This window comes from Solanum verrucosum, unplaced genomic scaffold (genome assembly GCF_900185275.1).
Source record: "Solanum verrucosum unplaced genomic scaffold, falcon-dt-bn FXZP01000088.1, whole genome shotgun sequence".
Classification (NCBI taxonomy): Eukaryota; Viridiplantae; Streptophyta; class Magnoliopsida; order Solanales; family Solanaceae; genus Solanum; species Solanum verrucosum.
This window is the reverse complement of record NW_026020077.1, coordinates 1,728,637-1,749,928: the sequence shown is the minus strand read 5'-3', so window position 1 is coordinate 1,749,928 and position 21,292 is coordinate 1,728,637. Positions and strand designations below refer to the sequence as shown.

At 30.5% G+C, this 21,292-nt stretch overlaps 3 protein-coding genes across 3 annotated transcripts; 1 reads left to right on the top strand and 2 right to left on the bottom strand.

Moving 5' to 3' along the window:
- On the top strand, positions 1-1,893 carry LOC125823990 (vignain-like). The gene is made up of 4 exons (XM_049503341.1): positions 1-703; positions 924-1,159; positions 1,245-1,385; positions 1,465-1,893. Exons 1-4 carry the CDS (start codon positions 262-264, stop codon positions 1,726-1,728), a joined length of 1,083 nt encoding a protein of 360 aa, XP_049359298.1. The 5' UTR covers positions 1-261; the 3' UTR covers positions 1,729-1,893.
- Positions 413-3,419, bottom strand: LOC125823995 (peptide methionine sulfoxide reductase). Its single transcript, XM_049503348.1, has 3 exons — positions 2,970-3,419; positions 2,260-2,526; positions 413-679 (listed from the first exon to the last, which is right to left on the bottom strand). The coding sequence occupies exons 1-2, from the start codon at positions 3,300-3,302 to the stop codon at positions 2,272-2,274; spliced, it is 588 nt and encodes a 195-aa protein (XP_049359305.1). The 5' UTR covers positions 3,303-3,419; the 3' UTR covers positions 413-679; positions 2,260-2,271.
- A 3,058-nt stretch (positions 3,420-6,477) lies between these two features.
- LOC125823991 (BTB/POZ and TAZ domain-containing protein 1-like) lies at positions 6,478-9,204 on the bottom strand. The gene is made up of 5 exons (XM_049503342.1): positions 9,031-9,204; positions 8,721-8,854; positions 7,937-8,240; positions 7,517-7,833; positions 6,478-6,950 (listed from the first exon to the last, which is right to left on the bottom strand). Exons 1-5 carry the CDS (start codon positions 9,127-9,129, stop codon positions 6,767-6,769), a joined length of 1,038 nt encoding a protein of 345 aa, XP_049359299.1. The 5' UTR covers positions 9,130-9,204; the 3' UTR covers positions 6,478-6,766.
- Between the last annotated feature and the right edge of the window lie 12,088 nt (positions 9,205-21,292).

Sequence of the window (21,292 nt, the reverse complement as noted above, 5' to 3'; positions counted from 1 at the left end):
AAAAAGTTTTCTTCTGATCAATTTGTAAAAACCAAAAAACCCCACACTTATAAATTGCATTTGCTTGTGTAGGCAAAATGTATAGAAGACCCATTGCTTCATAACATCATAATTTTATTTCCATATTTTCACTTCTTCTTTTATTATTGTTGAGTGTTATTTCTTCCCATAAGCAATCAATTACTTGTTTCATTTATCTATAAAAGGCCTCTTCATAGTCATCTAAAATAATCACATCTTGAGTCTCTCTTATCTTTCAAAATGAAGAAGTTGTTTCTAGTTCTTTTCTCTTTAGCTTTGATACTTAGGCTAGGGGAGAGTTTCGATTTCCACGAGAAAGAATTAGAGACTGAGGAAAAATTCTGGGAGTTATATGAGAGATGGAGAAGCCATCACACTGTGTCGAGGAGCCTTGACGAGAAACACAAGAGGTTTAATGTGTTTAAGGCTAATGTTCACTATGTTCACAACTTCAACAAGAAGGATAAGCCTTATAAGTTGAAACTGAATAAGTTTGCAGACATGACTAACCATGAATTCAGACAGCATTATGCTGGTTCCAAGATTAAGCATCATCGTACTTTGCTTGGAGCTTCACGAGCAAATGGAACTTTCATGTACGCCAACGAGGATAATGTCCCTCCTTCTATTGACTGGAGGAAGAAAGGTGCTGTCACTCCTGTCAAAGATCAAGGCCAGTGTGGTAAGAAATTAGTAACAAGTCATTGATCATTTTCTTTTATAATGATAGTGTACGTTCATGTCAGTTTGTATGCATCTCGACTATTCCACTTAGTATCTGCTATCTCCCACCACACAAAAGCCCTTACATCATCTAGTATAATGACATATAAAAGGGTAAACAAATATGACTTTCTGTAATATGACAGCTAGCTGATGGAAGATCTTTTTGTGTGTTATAGGAAGTTGCTGGGCATTTTCAACAGTGGTCGCGGTAGAGGGGATAAACCAAATCAAAACAAAGAAATTAGTATCTTTGGCAGAGCAAGAACTTGTTGACTGTGACACTACAGAAAACCAAGGATGCAATGGAGGATTGATGGACCTGGCATTTGACTTCATCAAGAAGAGGGGAGGCATCACAACAGAGGAGAAGTATCCTTATAAGGCTGAAGATGACAAGTGTGACATTCATAAGGTAAGACTCTATTGCATCAGTAGGATGTCCGAATCAGACCAGTCTTGTTTCTAATACATGGGAATGGATTTTATCGAATTAACAGAGGAATACTCCGGTGGTTTCAATTGACGGACACGAGGATGTTCCTCCTAATGATGAGGATGCACTGCTTAAAGCAGTAGCCAACCAGCCTATTTCTGTAGCTATAGAAGCTTCAGGTTCTCAATTCCAGTTCTACTCTGAGGTAAAATGATACACCATTGTCTCTTATGTTCAAAGGTGTTTACTAGCTATAAACATTTCTGAAACTGTAAATATGGCAGGGCGTATTCACCGGAGAATGTGGTACTGAGTTGGACCATGGTGTGGCGATTGTGGGGTATGGCACAACCGTCGATGGAACCAAATACTGGATTGTGAAGAACTCATGGGGAGCTGAATGGGGAGAAAAAGGATACATTAGGATGCAGCGCAAGGTTGATGCTGAAGAGGGGTTGTGTGGTATAGCAATGCAACCATCCTACCCCATCAAGACTTCAAGCAACCCTACAGGATCTCCTGCAGCCACACCTAAGGATGAACTCTAAGTTAAATGCACTCAGCCTCATCTGTGCTAATTTTAGTCTTTATGCAAGTATTAGGCATCTACTCAGAAAGATGTCAATTTACATAAGATACACTTAATTCCATGATGTCAATTTGTAGTGTTCTATAGACAGCATTGGTATTTGATTTGATGAAGTTCATCTAAATATAATGTTTGGCCTGTAGACAATTGGGAATATACTTGTTTAATCCAACAAGAGGACCAAAGGATGAAAAATCATTGGTATTACTATGCTTGATATTGCTTTCAAGCACAAACCACCTCATTTAAGACTTGAAACAAATTAAGATATACAATTCACGTCCATTATTGTGTAACTAAAGCAACAAATTGCAGGTACTGGATAAAGAGAGATAACGACCAGGAGGAGAATACTTAACGACAACTAGTTATTCCATCCAAGAGAGCAAATACTTATAAGAAATATCAAGAATCATTAACATGTTTATTCAAATTTAAAAACAAGCAAGATAAATGTCTAACAAGTTCTTTTGTAGTTGCTTTGACATACAAAGATTTGCTGTCAACCGTAGCACTTTATTGGGTCGTTGCATCCCTTTGCAGCCGACTGCTTGCAACCTCTGCCCCCACCCTTCTCTAGATATTGCTGGTGATACTCTTCAGCTCTATAAAATCTCTTAGCAGGAAGAATTTCCGTGACAATCTTCTTATCCGTAAATTCCTTCTGCTTAGCTTCCAATGATTCCCTTGCCAGTTGAGCCTGAGCATCATTATAGTAGTATATTCCTGAGCGGTATTGCTTTCCCACATCATTACCCTAGCAACAATCATCATCATGAGATCTATATACTGCTTTTTGTGAATGTTAAACTCTAGGTAAAGGCAAAAACTCACACTCGACAAATATATCAAGTGAAGGCAAAAGAGTCCAGGGGTGGAGGGTACAAGAATACAACCTGCAGAAGGAAATAGTTTATGCCTGTTTTTTTTATAATCATGGTGTCCAAGACTAATTTCTCAGGATACTAATTACCTCCAACCATCATAAATAATTACAGGATAACTCTATCCACCAAGGTTGGCCAGATAGGAAGAAAGAACTAGTGCCTAATGAACTTGAGATCTCAAGCACGGTTAAACAACTTGTGGGTTGCAAGCAGCGGAGCTTTCAACCCAAATAGTAACACATTCACATAAAATGAAACTAAGAGAATAACAAAAGACAATAAAATAAAATGTTAAGATGAAGGAATTTGATACCTGGCGATTTAGAGTGGTCGGGTCATGGCGACTCCAAAATAGAGAAAGAAGATTGGAATAGGGGCAGACATTCGGGTCAAACTGGATCCGAATGACCTCGGCATGTTCGGTTTTTCCGGAGCAAATAAGTTCGTAATTCGGGTCATGGACATTCCCCTGAGAATACCCAACCTCCGTCTTCACTACTCCTCCAACCCTCTGGAACGCCAATTCGACTCCCCAAAAGCAGCCGGCAGCAAATTGGGCAAACTTCAGACCCGACTGATCCGGGTTGTCGAGATCCGGATCCAGTGCTGGATTGGTGGTTGACTTGCTGCTGCTGTTACTCCCCATTGCTCAATCTCTAATAATATCAAGTTTGTGTATGCATCCCTTTATTTTATTTTATATATATAGAAATGGATTGCATTATACATTAATCTGAATCTGGTCATATAATTAGCTAAGATCCATTATACATTTGCCATTTGAATTTTCTTCTCTTGTTGGTAATAAAAACAAAAACAACTTGCTACATCTTATATGTGTTGACCAAGACCAGATATTTAAATTAAGGAAATAGGAATCATAGATTTATTACCAATAGCCAATAAGTTATGACTTCCAACAGCTATTTTTGTAAATTCTTTTTTCACACCACCACCTGTATGTCTTGCAACTAAATTTGAATATGGGTTGCAAAACTCACACTGGGTAAACAGCTCTCTAACAAAAGCAATTTCATATGAAATTTTTTTAAAAAAAATCCTTCATACACAAAAACTTCTAATTAAGAAATATTTTATCGTTCCACCACAATTTTTATTGATATATGACTTCACTTTCAAGTTTCAACTAATGAAGTCACTATTTACAAGTGGGAAAAACTATGCAACAAAACAAACATGTAATACATATTTATGATAAATGCTATAGTTTAAAATATTACAATTTATGGTTTTATGTGGGTTTTATAGCAAATTTCTCTCTCTCTCAAATAGTTGAAGCCAAAAAAATATTCCACATAAATATGACAATTGTATTATGTATCAAATGTATTTATATTCCATATCAACTATATTTTGTACCAATTGTAGTATGACAATATCTATTCTGTCAATTGTATTTGTCGACACAAATTGTGTTCGTTAATACAATTGACACAATTATAATCGATACATGATACAAAGCAATTGTATTCAGACAATTATATTTGTATTTATATTATTTGTATATGTATACTGTATCATTTATATTTCTGATACAACGAATACAACATGCATTCATCCCCTCTCCTCCCTCTCTCAATCTCACTCCTCTCTTCTTAGTTGTATCAATTGTATTCGTGATACAACCCGATACAACAAATACAACAGGTAGTCAACCTCTTCCCTAGATCTCGCTCGACACTCTCCTCCCTCCTCTAGTCTCACTCACCTCTCTCCTCCCTCCTAACATGTAGCTATAATTCGTAATTAAGCAAACTATAATATAGATCTTTAATTAAGTTCAAACTATAGTCATTTTTTAAAGTTTCCTTTACAAATTAGAGTCCATTTGCTTTCTCTGTTGGGCTTTTATAAGTTCCAACTCTTGGGCTCAGCGTAAAAATGGTTCTCTCTCTATGGGTTTAGTAATCCCCTTTTTACCTGGGATAGCTAGTCTCACGATTTAAATACAAAATATATCTCGAGACACATAAATATCCATAGCTAACTATTGGATAAAATAATCTTATAGTTTATTTCGAAATTATTGGCCTTGGTTCCACTGACCAAACCAACTCTAAATATTTTGAATACTCATAGTAATAATTAAGGGAAAAAGTAGAAGTCAACATATATATAGCATTCTAGAAGCTCTTTCTTAATTCGGCCTATATTGTACTTTCTCCGTTTTAAAAAGAGTGGTCTGGTTTGACTTGACACGGAGTTTAAAAATTAAAAAAGACTTTTGAATCTTGTGGTCCTAAATTAAAGTTATGTCAAATGTACAAAATTGCTCTTAATCTTGTGGTCTTAAACATGTCATGTGAAAAACTAAAAGTAAAATGTTACCAAAAAAGGAAAGAGATCATTATTTTTGAAACAAACTAAAAAGGAAATAAAATCATTCCTTTTTAAACAGAGGGAGTAATAAGAAGCGAAAGGTTTCAACTTTCAACGAAGAAAAATGAGAAGTCCTTTAATTGGATATAATTTATATAATATCAAGTACTTTTTCACCTTTTAACTATAATAATAATAACCAAGTAATGATAGTTTTAGCATGGTTGAGGAACAAAAGAGACCTTTCAACGACACCAAATGTACGAAAATGACCTATATATAAAGCATCACAAAATTATTAAGTGACCCTTTAGTAATGTAAATTAATAGAAATAACGTGTAGTGATCAATTTTTTAGTTCTATTTTTTTTTAAAAGAAAGAAAAAACGATGGTCATCTAAAATTTTACTCGTGGAAGTTTTGTTATGAAATTTAAAATTTTATAATAATGACTACGTATTTTTTTTTTTATATTATAAGAGTTTGAAAGTGGTTATTTTTGTGAATTTTATTAAGCATGCAAGTAGACAATATTTAAAAGAAGAATTATTTTTGTCTCCACAAAACCTCAAGAATAATGATGTTGAGTCCCTTTGTGTTCCAACTTGGCATAGTCTTTGGGAACAATAGCAATATTAATGAGTACTTAGACAAAAATTCACACATCAATCTAAGGTGGGGAGGGTCATATAATTATAGAAGATTCCTTGTTTTGAGGAAAAGAAACAAAGTAGTCCTTTTCTTTTAGGCCTTTCTGTGAATTGTCTCCTTGCTTTAATCATGGCATCCACTTCTTAACTGACCACTTCTCAATTGCAATAAGGATTGGCAAATATAATATCTCTTGATAAAACTTTTCCAAAATATTGTGAGAGTAGTTTAGTCACTCACTTGTATCATATTTTATATTTTTTTGATTTTCCAACTCAGTATTTGATACTAGGACTTGACTAGCTCCTTAATAAAGAAGATTCTAAACTCAACGAGACTAGAACACGATATCTTTGGTTAAAGTGGAACAATACTTATAATATCTTATTTTATTTAGGATTTATTAATAAAGCGAAACTATTAATCAGATGGAGATATTTGTGGATAAGAATGAGATTTAAATAATCTACAAGGTTGCAAAACCAAATAGCTACTAGGACTATATATATTGAGATTATACGTATGACCTTTTCAACCAAATATTTTCATAGAGCAATTTCAATTTGAAATATAGTATTTGAGTTTTTTAATACCAACCACAAACTAATTGAACGAAAAAGTGTCATTCTTTTATTGTTACTAACAGTATTAAACTATATAAGGTCTGGGACCATATAGAACCTCTCGTGCAAATCGAAAGCTAGACCATACTGTCTCACTTCTTTAATCATCAAAATAACGCTTTAGTGATTTCAGCAGCGTTAGAAAATAGAATCCAAGATGCTTCAAAGAATTATAAGTTTATTTCGCTGATTTTCATATGACACTTGATAATAAAAGAAACAAAACTTCAACAGATTGAAGCCAATAACAAAAAATTACCTCACAAGTTTACTAGATCATTGAGCAAATTGGAGGAACATAAAAACTGACAACCATCCACTACATGTACAAAATTCAATATTCCTAACAATTCTACTGCTGAAATACCCCAAATTTATGAGGATTTCTCCAACTCAAGACTGGCACACAGAGGAAAGCCACTACACTAGAACATATATAATACTAACATTCTATCTTCAATTCCTTCTCAAATTATATAGTAGTAGTTCTAAACTTTTAGTGACACTGTGTTGTCAAGAAGCTTCTCACTTGATGATGGTGTAAGTTCATTTTTGGTTCCTCTTCTCTCTTCCTTTTGGGCAGAGATAAAGAGGACAAAGCTCTGGCCGACACGACCTTCTCAACAAGTGATTTCCATAGCCCATCATCTCCCTTTCGTTGCACCTTCTCTTTGAATTGTCTGTAATGTAAAATTGGACAATTAGAGACTCGGCCCTACTGATGAACAGGGAAAATTACATTATTTAAAGCTGATATTTATGTAACACAGTTCGAACCTATCCATTATTTCAACATGTTGTAAGGTTACTCCCAGAAGATATTTACATATACAGACAATTCTTTTGTAGGGATGAAATCAGAAAGAGACATTTCGACTATGAAGAAACTAAAAAGGAATTGTCTGGCCCTGTTTGTAAGAGTTAAGTACCGCCTGTGTAAGGACTTAATAAAACCACGATGGCGTTGATAAACTCTTTACAGCTGTTTCATAAAGGTTGTTACCAATGGCTGCTATTAGCCAATTGGAAATAGTAAGTGGATCAAAATTAAAGAGGAAACAGATCACTTAGTTAACATCTTAGTCCTGAAAATTCATTTGAGAACGATCCAAGGTCGAACACAAATGCCTATAAGGATAGGTAGTTGGAACCGACTCCTTTTTCTTTTAAGCTAATGGACAGATTCATCTTATCATATAGATGCAAAAAAATGAAAATCAAAGTAGCAACTCAATATGGTTTATACCTGCACAGTGGAACTCGACATTCATCAGGTTGATCACAGATAGACGAATGTAATCTAAGTAGCTGCCACATCCTTTTGCATCGCAGACAACCTCCATTCACCCTTCGTTTACATGTAGCAAAGTGTCGAATAAGTAGCTGGACGCCTTGACATGTTTTGAATTTGCTACATGGCAGCTTCTTTGTGCAGGGCTCCTCACCACATGGCCCTACACTGGTGCATCCTTCAGTGCATATGTGCTCTATACAATCCATCGCTTCGCTTAGCTGTAAATACAAGTTCTGCTCCCTTCTATGTCTTCTTGTCCTCTTCTTCCTCTATAATAACAAAATTCCAAATTTGATTGAGTAAACGTTCACTGAATGACAAACAAATGCACCAATAAGTATACAACTACTTCTTTCAATCCTATTAACGTACCGAATCAGCCTCATCCATGAACTGCAGAATTTCGAGTTCGAGTTGAGGATCATGATCTAGGAGGAACTTCCAACCCTCAGACTTCTCAACTTTCTTGAAATTAGTTGATATCAATTTCAAGCACTTCAGATATAGATCAGGTGCATCACAAAGCCTGGCAAGTTGAAGCATATCCACAGCATTTTCAATAGTCAATTGCTCAGCTAACCCCTTTGTGCATCTCTGCTTTAGCTGTGGTACCAAGTACACATGAGAAAGTGCTAGAAGATGAATTCCATGTTTCTTCATCTGCCCTTCGGTACACCTGATCACAAAGGATAATTTGGTCATTACAGGCACAAAGATTTTTCTAAGGAAAAAAAAAAAAAAGATATTCTCTCCTCCAATAATAGTGGAAAACTTAGAACCGCCAACGCTTAAGTCTTTGACAAGATATTAATAATGAGAGGCAGGGATTGGTTTAGGTGCCAACTACCAAACTTTTAATCAAATTAAAAATTATCAATGGCTAATGATCACTTTCAACTACAGTAAATTTAGATCTACCATAATTCAAGCCACTCAGATTGAACGAGACTCGTCAAATAACGTGCAAACACAAAAAAAGCACGAGTGAAATGAATTTGGTAGGAACAAATCTACTGCTAATGGTCACTTTCAGCTCCAGTAAAAATTCAGATCTAGCATCATTCAAATCAATCAGGATTCAAAAGTTGAACGAGACGACTACTCATGAGAATAACATGAAACTATGAAACAGGATGAAATGGATCACAAAACTCACTTGAAAGAAGAGAGAAATTGAACAAACACGGAAACGGCATCGCAGGGAACACCGAGAATCCGGATAGTTTTTTCCGAGCTCCGCTTCTTCTGCGGCCGAACTAGTATGCTCTCCAGAACTGATGAAGCCGAAGCCTACAAATAATGGAAAACTAATCAGTACTTTAACAATTCAAATAGAATTTCCAACAATCGGATCAAAATTTTAGTTTCTAATCACATTTTCGAACTGAAAATTGAGAATTCTCCTTAAGTAAATGAACAATTCTCCCGTTTGAATAAGTAAAATTGAAGTTCCTTAAATTCCGTACCAGAACAGTAGAATGTGCCGGAATGCGGTGGCCACCGGATGTGATGATTTGAATGTCGAATTCCGGCATTTCGCCGGCGTCAAAGTTATTCGGCGACATAACGATAAAGTTTTAGAAGAGTAATAATATGTATTCAATGAACTTTTTCTTTCTTTCTTTCTCCTCAGGGTTTAATAATTCAGTGTAGATTCATGGTTCGCATGTCTCCGTATATATAGCCAACTAACTCACCAACAGAAAAGCAAAAGGCGGGGACAGAGTGGCCAATTCCAATTCATAAAAACTTCACGCGCATTGCTCAATACGTGAGCACCAACCTCTATGACTGAAACAAAAAAGAGTAAATCGTGAAAGTTAAATACTTTAAGAGAGCGTGGGGTATTTGAGTTTTAGATGAAATTTCCATTTTTATCCTTGAAGTTTTTATGGAGATTTTATTAGAAAAGATATGGATAAAGCACCTCGTCAATGACAGGCAAGGTCGAGAATTGTTAATAAACGGCCTTTAGAAAGTTTCAAAAGACAGAAATTAAATAAATGGCCACTTAAGGGAATGACGTGTCATCCTAATCCTCTATTTACTATTCCATCTGGACATTTTTCTCAATTATTAAAATTCAAAAGTAGTAGCCATGTTGGCTTTTTTTGCCACCTCACAACCAATTTTGTTGTTAAATGACTATATTTAATGCCGCCTCAATCTTTGGTATAGTTGTGGCCATACCCTACATATTGGAGTAGTAGTTAAATATTTATCTTTAACCTCTATAACTTGTAATATTTCAATTTGATGTACTTATAATAATAAGGGAAAAAATGATTGATATAAATAGTTTGATGTTTAATATTAAATTTAATAAAAGTTTTGGATAAGTAATTAATACTAAGGATAAAACTAGAAAAAAAAATCTGAATATGTTAAAAGTGACAATTAAAAATAGACAAGATGGTTAGTTTTTGAAATATTCACTCACCAAAGTCCAAAACCACTAAGGGTCTGTTTGGAAAGTCCATGTAATTAGAATTGGTGTAATTACACAGGCTAGTAATTACATTGACTTGTTTGTTAATTACACATGTCATGTTTGGATGAACAATTACAATCATAAAATAATATTAAATTTTAAAAATAAAAGATAATTATTAAAAATTTAAAAAAATTATTAGACAAATAAGGGCATTTATAAATGATGTTAAAATTGAATATTTAAGATATATATTGTCTTTTAAGAATATGTTAATTAATAAACATATGTTCTTAACTAATATTATAAAAAATAATTGATTTATACTTTTCAACTTAGTATACTTTAATCAAATTAATCATAAAAATTAAAAGTACAAAATTTCTATGAATATTAAGAAATGTATGTTTGACAAATAGATTAATATCAAGTCTAACTTTAAAAAAATAGCTTGCAATGTAAAATATTGAGTCCATACTCCTAAAACAAATGGAATTGAAAATACAATATAAGTTATAAATTCAAAACAAAAAAATTAACATAATACTCTTATGTCAAATTTCAAAATAACATACATAAATATGATTTAAAAGAAAAGAAAAATGTAAGTCCATAACTTTATATAACTTTATTCAATAATGAATTCTACTATCATTTAAAAATTAGAATACTAGTAAAATTATATTAATTAATTTCTTTAGATACTACGAAAAATTGCATGGAATCACACGAAGTAGAGGTTGAGAATGAGAAGGAAATACATTATAAATAATATTAAATAAAAATAGAATATTTTTAGAAAACATTAGATTAATAAAAAAGAAAAAATACATTAAGATGAAAAAAAAAATAGAAATAAAAGGAAGAGATTAAAAAGTAACCAGCTTGTAATTACACCATGTAATTACCAGCAATTCACAATCTCTTACTTTGAATTGGAGAATGTAATGACCCCCAGCCAATTACACTCAATTGTCTGCTGACTAGGTAATTACATGGTCAACCAAACATACAGACATTATAAATACACCCAACTACACCAATTACTAGGGTGTATCCTTCCAAATAGGCTCTAAAAGAAAATTTAGGTGAAATAGATAGTTAATACAAAACTTTTCAAGTTTCAACTTCAAAATCTATGATCTGACGAAAAGTTCCATATGACAAATGTTTATTGTCTAACGCTCAAAAGTCTTATTTTTTTCCATAAATAAATTTTGTGTCCAATCAAACAGTTTTACTTAAATTGGGATGGATAGAGTTTGCAATGCACTTTGCTTTCCAAAAATTAATTTCATGAGGTTTGCTTACTAAAGGCCAACAAAGCTATGTGTTTCAGGTCAATTTTTTGTGAATATATGCATATGACAAAACTTTCAAAATCTAAAGACGTTGGCATTGATGGTGAACAGTACATGCATTAAAACCATAAAAAATTACATTGCACTACTAATTTGGATAACTCTTGATATTGTTGAAACAATGAACAATATGAGTACTATAAAAGTCATTAAAAAAAGTTGTTAGTGAATATAGAGGCAAAAAGAGCAGAGATGACAATGATAGGCTAAAAGTGAAGATTAAGTTGCCATAGTTTATTATATTATAGTTAAGAAAGCAAAGTTGCAGTATTCAAATGTTGTTTATGTTTTAGATTTTGGCCAAAGGATTTAATGAGAGGGCAGTTAGCTGCTAACAATGAAGACAAACATAGAGAAGAATTTGGTAGAATAACTTCACGCAACAACCAGAATATGTCAAAATTAAGTAATCCGTCATTCTTAAAGCTTAATCAGAAGTCTTGGATTTGAGTCTTTTTTGGATACAGAATCGTCTTTGATAGCTGGTAGGGAATGTTTTATCCCCCAACATGGGACTTCTAGCGCAAATCCAAATTTTTTAAGGCTCCGGATGCCAACAGAGGAAAAACAAAATAATAATAATATGCCAGAAGTTTTATAATTTGGATTAAATGAGTGTCTTCTTGAATGCCTCCTAGGCTCCTACACTCATCAGAAATTTTTATATATAATATTTATAGTTACATATGCTTCTCAACTAAACAGGAAAAAATAATTGATTTTTTTACATAGCAATCACAAAAAAAAATATAAAAAAATATGTACTAGTGAATCCTTAAAGCAAAAGAAACTCCTCAAGACCAACTATGGGTGAAGCATTGAAGAGCTATTCACAATATCTAACGTATTTGATGATTACTTCATTGATAGTGACGATCTTGTTAATTAAAAAGTGAAAACTTAAAAATGTTTATTAATGATTTTAACGAACACAAATTTGATTTATGCCAGAAAAGAACATAACATTACTGAATAATAAATTTGATTAGAGTATAACGAGGACTCTAATGGTGTAACGAATTTGATACATTGACAATGCACAAAATTTAAACTCTAAATTATTTCACTAAGAGAAATTAAAATTAAACAATTTTTAATTATAAAGATAATTTAAAAAAATAAATAAATGTGTGACATAAATTATAAAATAGCACTAAAATACATTCATGGCATGTAGCACTAGATAATTGATATGTGCATCCCATAATTTGGAAAATTCTGAAACTACAAATTAAAAATGCACCATTACATTATGATTCACGTGGCTCCAATATTGGTGAGATAAAAGTCATGGTCAAGTTGTCATTATATGCTGGTCCAATATATTCAACATTTTCGCTTTGTGCAATGTTTCTAATTTCATAAATTAATTCTCTCTTTAATTAACTTTTATAATACCTTCTAGATCAATAAGAGGAAATTCAAGTGACAAAAATCACAAACACGAACTAAGATAAATGAACCCAAAAAAATAAAATACTGTAGTAATATTACAAATTCTAGTGTAGGGATATATTTTTTTGTGCGATTACATTGGACATGTTATTATTATAAGGTCAGTGATATTTTAATTATGTCAAAAAAAAAAAAAAACATATGAGGTCGGATTAATTAATTTGTTATATCTTCCGTAAAGATTGGTATAATTAGAGACGTAATATTTTTTTAAGAATATTATGAAAGTTTGTCAAAGGTTTGAAATCCACACGTTCTAAATGTGGGACCCACCTAAATTAGAATTTCTGGTCTTCCGCGAGGATATTACGATATTAATCATTAGTAATACCGATCACGAGGTAATATTATAAATATTTATTGACGATTAACAAGTACCATTCTATATTGTATTATTTTTTCCGTCTCAATTTATGTAAGTTAGTTTGAAGACTTTTAAAAATTATGATTTAAAATAAATCATAGATGTTTGTGTGACTATAAAATCATTTTATTAAGAATAAAATGAATATTTTAAATTTAAATTGTTACTAAATATAGAAATACTTTTTTTTTTAAGCCACAAGCATGAGATGCTTTGTGTGGCCAAATTCTGTACTTAGTTTTTATTTTTGACAACTGTATTTAGGTTATTGACCTAGTATATTAATAATAACTTAACATAGTATTTTGTTGGTTTCCAATATGAACGGAAGGTTGGAATTGAGACCTATATTATCATTGCTTCAAAGTCACACAATCTCAATCTATAATGGTGTATTTATTTTATCAAGAGAATAAAAGTATTGTAGTTTTCCCCCTTTATTTTTTGAAAAAATATATAATTTCATCATCTATTATATATACTTGGTGTGTTAAAATAAATAGGGAGAGAAAGAAGTCATAATAATTTACTTCGATAAAAATGAGAGGATTTGTTAATGGTAGAAAAATAAACGTATACAAAGTTGTATAACAAAAGTTAAATATAGAATGTTGTAGAAAGGTGTTTTTCTTCAGGTATTAGGCTAATTCATCAACGTACAAGGTTGAATGGATGGGGAAAAAGTATATATATACATCAAAGGAAAAATAACTTTTTTTTAAGGGAAGGTTCTTCGTTTCAGCATTTTATTGCGGGTATATATTGTTTCTTTCACTGAAAAGAAATAAGTGACTTTCCTTTTTCTGGACCTATTTATGGAAAAGTAATATAAAATGAAGAGAATAATTCATAAGGTGAATAAGTGATAATAATTTTTTAATACATATTCAATTATCACATTCACTACCAACACAACATGGAATAAACTTAATTGAGATAGATTTGACTTTGATATTAATGATAACAAAATAAAAATATCAAATTTAACTCGACTTTAAATATTAGCTCATAAGGTGAAGGTGAAAATTATCTTAAGTCGTATAAAAAAAGACTAATGGTCACATCCACCATCGTCCACCTTAATTACCACCTATATAGTATACTAACATTTAGTATTCTTTACGGTTATATTTTAAGAATAGTTAAAAGAAAAAATACAATCCCTATATTCCTAATTACTTGTTCACATTTTCTTTTTTAGTTGTCCTTAATTACCTGTCAATTCTGACAAATCAAGAAAGGACAATTTTTTTTACCTATCATATCCTCAATTAATTACTTTGAAAAAGGTAGAACTTTTTGAAAATATTAAGTTTTTAATTCATCTACTTCATAATTAATAGGGGTAAACTCACTATATCAATAATTATTTTCTTAATAGGTGTGTCAATTCAAAAGTGGACAAGTAATTAGGGACAGATAGAGTATGTTGCAAGGGGAAACGAGTCCATAACTATGATCTGAACAACAGGAGAGATTTATGGATAAGAACCACACTTAAATAATTAATTAGTATAAGATTAAATATATTGATCGAATTGATATCGTGTTAATTTAACCCCTCTAACTTCTAAGCAATGCAAATAATATGACCCATTCAACAAAGTGTTCAATTAATTCCTTAAAACAATTTCAAATTGCAAATATGTATTGAGAGTTGATTAATTCCAGCCACGACTTGCATGGAAAAATTTAAATTCTACATATTATCCTCATGTTGTTATTTAATTATATAAGCAATTCGTTGGCAAATCGTGTCTCATACAAGGAAATAGATTTGCATAAAGGTCTCATAATTCACACGAAAAGTTAGACCACATCAAAGTCATTAGGAATATATAATCATGCTTCTTCCATTTCATATTAGTTGATCATTTTCATTTTTACACGCATATTAAAATATCATAAATAAAAAAATTATTTTACTAATTTATCTCTTAAAAAACTTCTTGAAAATTTTATAAACAAATGTGAATACTTTATTAATGTTGTTTTTTATTTAGTAAGATGGATAACTAATATTGGATAACTATTTTTAATAAAATAATCAACTAATATTGAACCGAACGAATATGATTCTAGCTCCAAAGGCGAAACAACCAATCAGAGGGAGCAAAAAAAAACACATTTACTGCTATTAACAGTTATTTTCAGTACCAGTAAATTCAGCTCAAACAAGTTGATTTTAAAAGTTGAATGGGACTGTTAATCATGAAAGCGTCACAGCCAGCACCGATAGTCCAAATATTACGATAACAATATAATCAATCCGAATAATTTCACAATACCTTAAAAATATGTTTTTGTTTGACTAATTAAACTTACGTACTCTTTTGATCTTTCACATGACATAGCAGATATTCTCAAACTCTTGGGAGCATGAGACTCTTAGTAAAAAGTCAGAAAATTCGTTAAAATGCCCCTAAATTTAACGAGGGATATATTTCTCTCATGTTGCAAAATCAAGAGTTTATTTTAGTTCAATTAGTTAAACAAAATAGTGTTTTATAAATTGTCAATATTTTAAGGATGAAAGTAACCATTTATGCCAGATTTTTGAATATTTAAAATATTTCTCTCTTTCCATTTTAATTCTTGAAAATCTCGTAGAATTATTTCTGGGTTCCCTTTCTCGTCAACGACTAGTAAGGCCGTGACACTGCGATAAAACCTTCATTCCTTTTATATTTATTCATTTTAAATTTATGCAATTTAAAAATAATAATAATAAATAAATAAAAATATTTTATCATATATATATATTTTTTTTTTAAAAAGTTATCACATGCTCCAGAAGAAATAATATGTATATTTATCATAATATAGCATGAAAAACAATTATTATTTTTTGAAATGTTAAAAGAAGTAAATAAAAGCGTCTATTTTTCTATTTCCTCCAAGAGTGACGTGTTATCTTAATACTCTATTAATAATTCAATTTTGACGCTTTAATTCCTCAGTTAGTAAATTAAAAAAGTAATGACTATGTTGGAAAAGGTTTGCCACGTTACAAAAGTCCCTATATATACTTGTTTCTATTCAATTTAGCCTATGTGTTTGAAAGCTCAATTTTAAAAAAAATGGGAAAATTATGCCAAAAAAACAAATATTTAGTCTATATTAGGTACTATAGTTACCGTGTTAGAAAATTGTAATTTATGGTTACAGTTTCTCCCATTCTTGTTATTCGCCTGATTTGTATGATTCATCTGATTTGTATAAATCCATAATTTGTATAATTCACTTCGTAATTGTATAAATTCAGAATTTTGTATATGTTTACCATAGCTATTTGTATACGATTTATGAAAAAAAATCATAATAAATTACCTCATTTGTGTATTAGCAAATGAAATATACAAATGGAGTTCTAAAAATTTCTAAATCTATAAATACAGAATTTGTATATACTTACCCTATTTGTATATTCTCAAACGAAATATACAAACAAGTAGAAATATACAATTTGCAGCCTCCATATCAAACGAAACTATAGCTATAAAGCACAATTATCAAAACTATAGCTATAAAGCCTTATTATTAGATATGTTTACTATTTCTAAAATTTTCTCTTCAAAAATCCAAAACAGGGCAAATTTTGTAGTATGCAACAAGTGGAGAGGGAGAAGAGAATTGTGGATTCACGTGAATTTTTATTTACATTATGCATATGTTTTACTTTTTGTCTCATATTAGTTTATCACTTTCCATTTTGTATGGTGCTTAAGAAATTATAAATAAAAAGATGATTTTACTAGTTCAGCCCTTTAAAAACTTCTTGAGATTTTACAAACAAATGTGAACTTTTGAAAAGAATTAATTGGAAGGATAATATAGAAAAAATTAATTAATGCTTTCTTGATTTAGCTAGGTGATTAACTAAATCTTAGGTAGCGTTGGCCAAAACATATATAGATATTGGAGTAGTAGTTAAAATTTTATCTTTAACATCTAAGTCTCTTCGTTCATTTTAACTTGTTACATTTGAATTTGATACACTTATAAGAAAAAAATGAATGATATAGCTAGTTTATTATACTATTTCTATTAATTGATGTTAGTATTAGATTTAATAAAAGTTTTGGATAAGTAATTTATGCATAGGATAAAACATGAAAAAAAAAAAAAAATTTCTTGATATGTTAAAAGTGACAAGTAAAAGTAGACAAGAAAATTAGTTTTTGAAATTTTCACTCACCAAAACCACTAAAAGAAAATTCAAGTGAAATAGATACTCAAATACTAAAACTTTTCAAATTTCAACTTCAAAATCTATAATCCAACAGAAAGTTCTATATGACAAATGTTTATTGTCTAACGCTCAAAAGTCTTATTTTTTCAAAAAAAAAAACTGTGTCCAATCAAACAGTTTTAATTAAATTGGGATGGATAGAGTATACAATGCACTTGCTTTCCAAAATTTAATTTCATGAGGTTTACCTATTAAAGGCCAACAAAGCTGTGTTTCAGGTGAAATTTTTGTCAATATATGCATATGAGATATGACAAACATTACAAAATCTAGAGACGTTGGCATTGATTGTGAACAGTACATTAAAATAATTAAAAAAAAATTGCATTGCTTTACTGATTTGGATAACTCTTGATATTGTTGAAACAATAAACAACATTAGTACTATAAAAGTCACTAAAAATAGCTGCTAGTGAATATAGAGGCAAAAAGAGCAGTTGTGACAATGATAGGCTAAAAGTGAAGATTAAGTAGCCATAGTTTATTATAGTTAAGGAGTTAATAACTTTGATGGCACTCAACTATCAATTTTTTTCACAGAAAGTCATTTTTAACTCAAAAGTCACTTAACTATGATTTCTTTGCATAGAAAGTCACTAAACATATTTAATTGTTTTTTCTTTAAAATTTGCTGACATGAAATTTTAATTTTAAAATTTTAAAAACCAAATATATATTCATTTAAACCATTTAATGACAGGCCCCATTTATCCCGAGCCGCTACAAATATAATATTAAACTTTTTATTTTATCATTAATTCCCTAAATCATTCTCCCTTGTCTCCCCATTCTTTCCTTCTACTTCTTCTTCTCTTTTCATTTCTTTTTTAATTTCTCAATTTCAACTTGTTATATCTTCCTTAAATAATTTGTTATATTATGAAAGTTTTTCAAGTTGAAATCCATACGTTTTTAAGTTTGGGCCCACTTAAATTAGGTCTTCCACGAGAATATATTACGATATTAACTATTAGTAATACCGATCACGAGGTAATATTATAAATATTTATTGACAATTAACAAGGCTAGTAGAATTCAATTAATTGGAGCTGTATTTTTTTTTTAAAAAAATCTTTGACAACTGTACTTGGGTTATTGACATGAACAACTTAACTTATTTTTGTTGGTTTCCAATATGAACGGAAGGTTGAAATTGAGACCTATCTTATCATTGCTTTAAAGTCACACAATCTCAATCTTTAATGGTGTATATTATCATGAGAAAAACTTGTAGTATTATATACTTTTTGATTCATTTACACGCCGATCATTAGCAAAACTTTCTTGTAATTATATGTGTCGTCATTGAGATAGGTCAAATATATTGAGTATATATATAGACTAGATGAACTCTACTTGTAAAAATACATTGGGAGGTAAATAAGTCATAATTTACTTCTTTACTTTTGATTGATAATTGGAAGTAACGAAACAAAGATAAAAATAAGACAATTTAATTTGTTAATGATAGAAAAATAAACAGATTCAAAATAGGGAAAATTGTATGAAATAGCAAACTATTAATTCAAATTAAATGTTATAGCCATAGTTTATTTTATTTTTAATTCGCAGCAAACATCCCATTTTTTTGCCATCTGGTTCGGTATATAATTAGTCATTTTCGGTATACAATTACCCATTCGGTATACAAATGTATAAAATATGTTTGTGTTTGTATAAAGCGAGAGAAAAATGTATATACAAATACATATATTTTCGTCTTATACACTTATAATTATACAAATACAGATCTTATTATACAAATTACAATGTATAAATGAATTTATACAAAACTGAACAATTTGTATAAAATTGAATGTATCTAGCGAATTATACAAATCAAAAGCTCTATAACAAACATAAAATTTGTTGAGCGCAATTATGCACACTATAGCTATAACATACAAATATAATTTTTATATTTGATATATGTGAAAGTTATACTTCAAAATATAAGGAAGGCTAAAATAGAACAATATAGAATATTGTAAAGGGGTGCTTTTACAGTTTTTTCTTCTTGAGCTATTATTTGGTCAAATTTATTCTAGGTACAATGTTAATGTTGAATGGATGGGGAAGAAGAGGAGGACCAAAATCCACAAGTAATTTAAAAAGAGAAATAGGACCCGACAAGTCGAATACACAAAAAAAATAAAAATAGAACTAAATAATGGAAAATTAAAAGTCAACATATAGCACTCCAGAAGCAAAATCTTATAAGTACTACTTTTTATTTGATTTTGCCTTAACAAATCAATGAAATATTTTTATCGATTCCATCGCACTAAATATTTTTATTTAAAAAGTCATTTCGAATATTCCAAGTTTTTAGGAGCATGAATTGATAGACCAAGTATATTTTTTATATATATCAAAGGCAAAACAAATTTTTTTAAAATATTTGAAGAAAAATATATGTTGCAACAATGCAAGGACAAACGAGTCCATAACTAATTGATATCGTGTTAATTTAATCAATCTAAGCAAATACTATGACCCATTCAAGACAGTGTTTAATTCCATAAAACAATTTCAAATTGCAAATATATAGGGTTGATTAGTTCTAGCCACAACTTGCATGAGATTTTTTTAAATTACTACGTATTGTCCCCATGATATTATTTAAATATATAAGCTTCGTTAGCAAATCGTGTCTGGTACAAGAAAATAGATTTTCATGAAGTTAAGGTCTCATAATATTCACACGAAGAGTTAGACCACAAAGTCACTAGGAATATATAAATCGTTATTGATATATAATTATAGATGCAAGACAAATTACATATCTTTTAGACAAATTTAATAAATCATCGATACAATTTATTATTCAGCTGTCACTTGTAAAGATAAGTTGATATAATATTATAGTCATCGAAAATATTTAATTGCCAACTTAGCTTGAGAGTTAATAAAAAAAATGCAAGAGGCAATGAATGTGCCACGTGGACATGAGGCAGATATTTGCCACTTTCATACTTTCTCTATCCTTAATTACTTGTCTACTTTTGAATTGACACACATATTAAGAAAATAATAATTGACATAGTGAGTTTACCATTTACCTCTATTAATTATAAAGTAGATGAATTACATTTTTTAAAGTAATTAATTGAGGGTATAATAGATAAAAAAAATTGTTCTTTCTTGATTAGTCAAAATGAACAAATAATTAGAAACAATTAAAAAAAATGAACAAGTAATTAGAGACCGAAAGTTTATGATCTTAATGAAAAGCGAAAGCGACCGTTTAACCTGAGAAAAAAACAGCATTGCTAGTAATGGTCATTTTCAGTAGCAGTGAATTCAATTTTTAACTTGATTTCAAAGGTTGAATGAGACTGCTTCTCATAAAAATAACGTGAATAAAACGGATTTGGCGTGTATTACAACAACGTCGCATCAACATTATATTACAACAATAACAATATAATCAATGTATGCGGACCTAATTTATACCTTGAAAACTGAACTGACTGTTTCGATAGGCCCACACAATTAAAAGATTAATTTACCGCAGAGTTAATGATATTGTTTTGATCAAATTTAATTTAGATTTTGACAGTTCTTTTCTAGAGGCGTATTCAGGAGGGGTTCACGTGAACCCATGCTTTCCTTCCAAAATCATATACAGTAGTGTTATATTTTTTTAACTTTTGTTAAATATAAATGTATGAACTCATACTCGAAGTATCATATAATGTGACGATGATTGGGTGCATCTCTCAGTGAGTTTAGAAATTTGACTTTTATATCTATCTTGTTTTGTTTTCATTCTAAAATTTGGTAACATCTCTCTAAGTAGTTATTGATAGCACTTTTGGTGTTTAATTAATTAAGCATTTCAATTTTGGAACTATTAAAATGT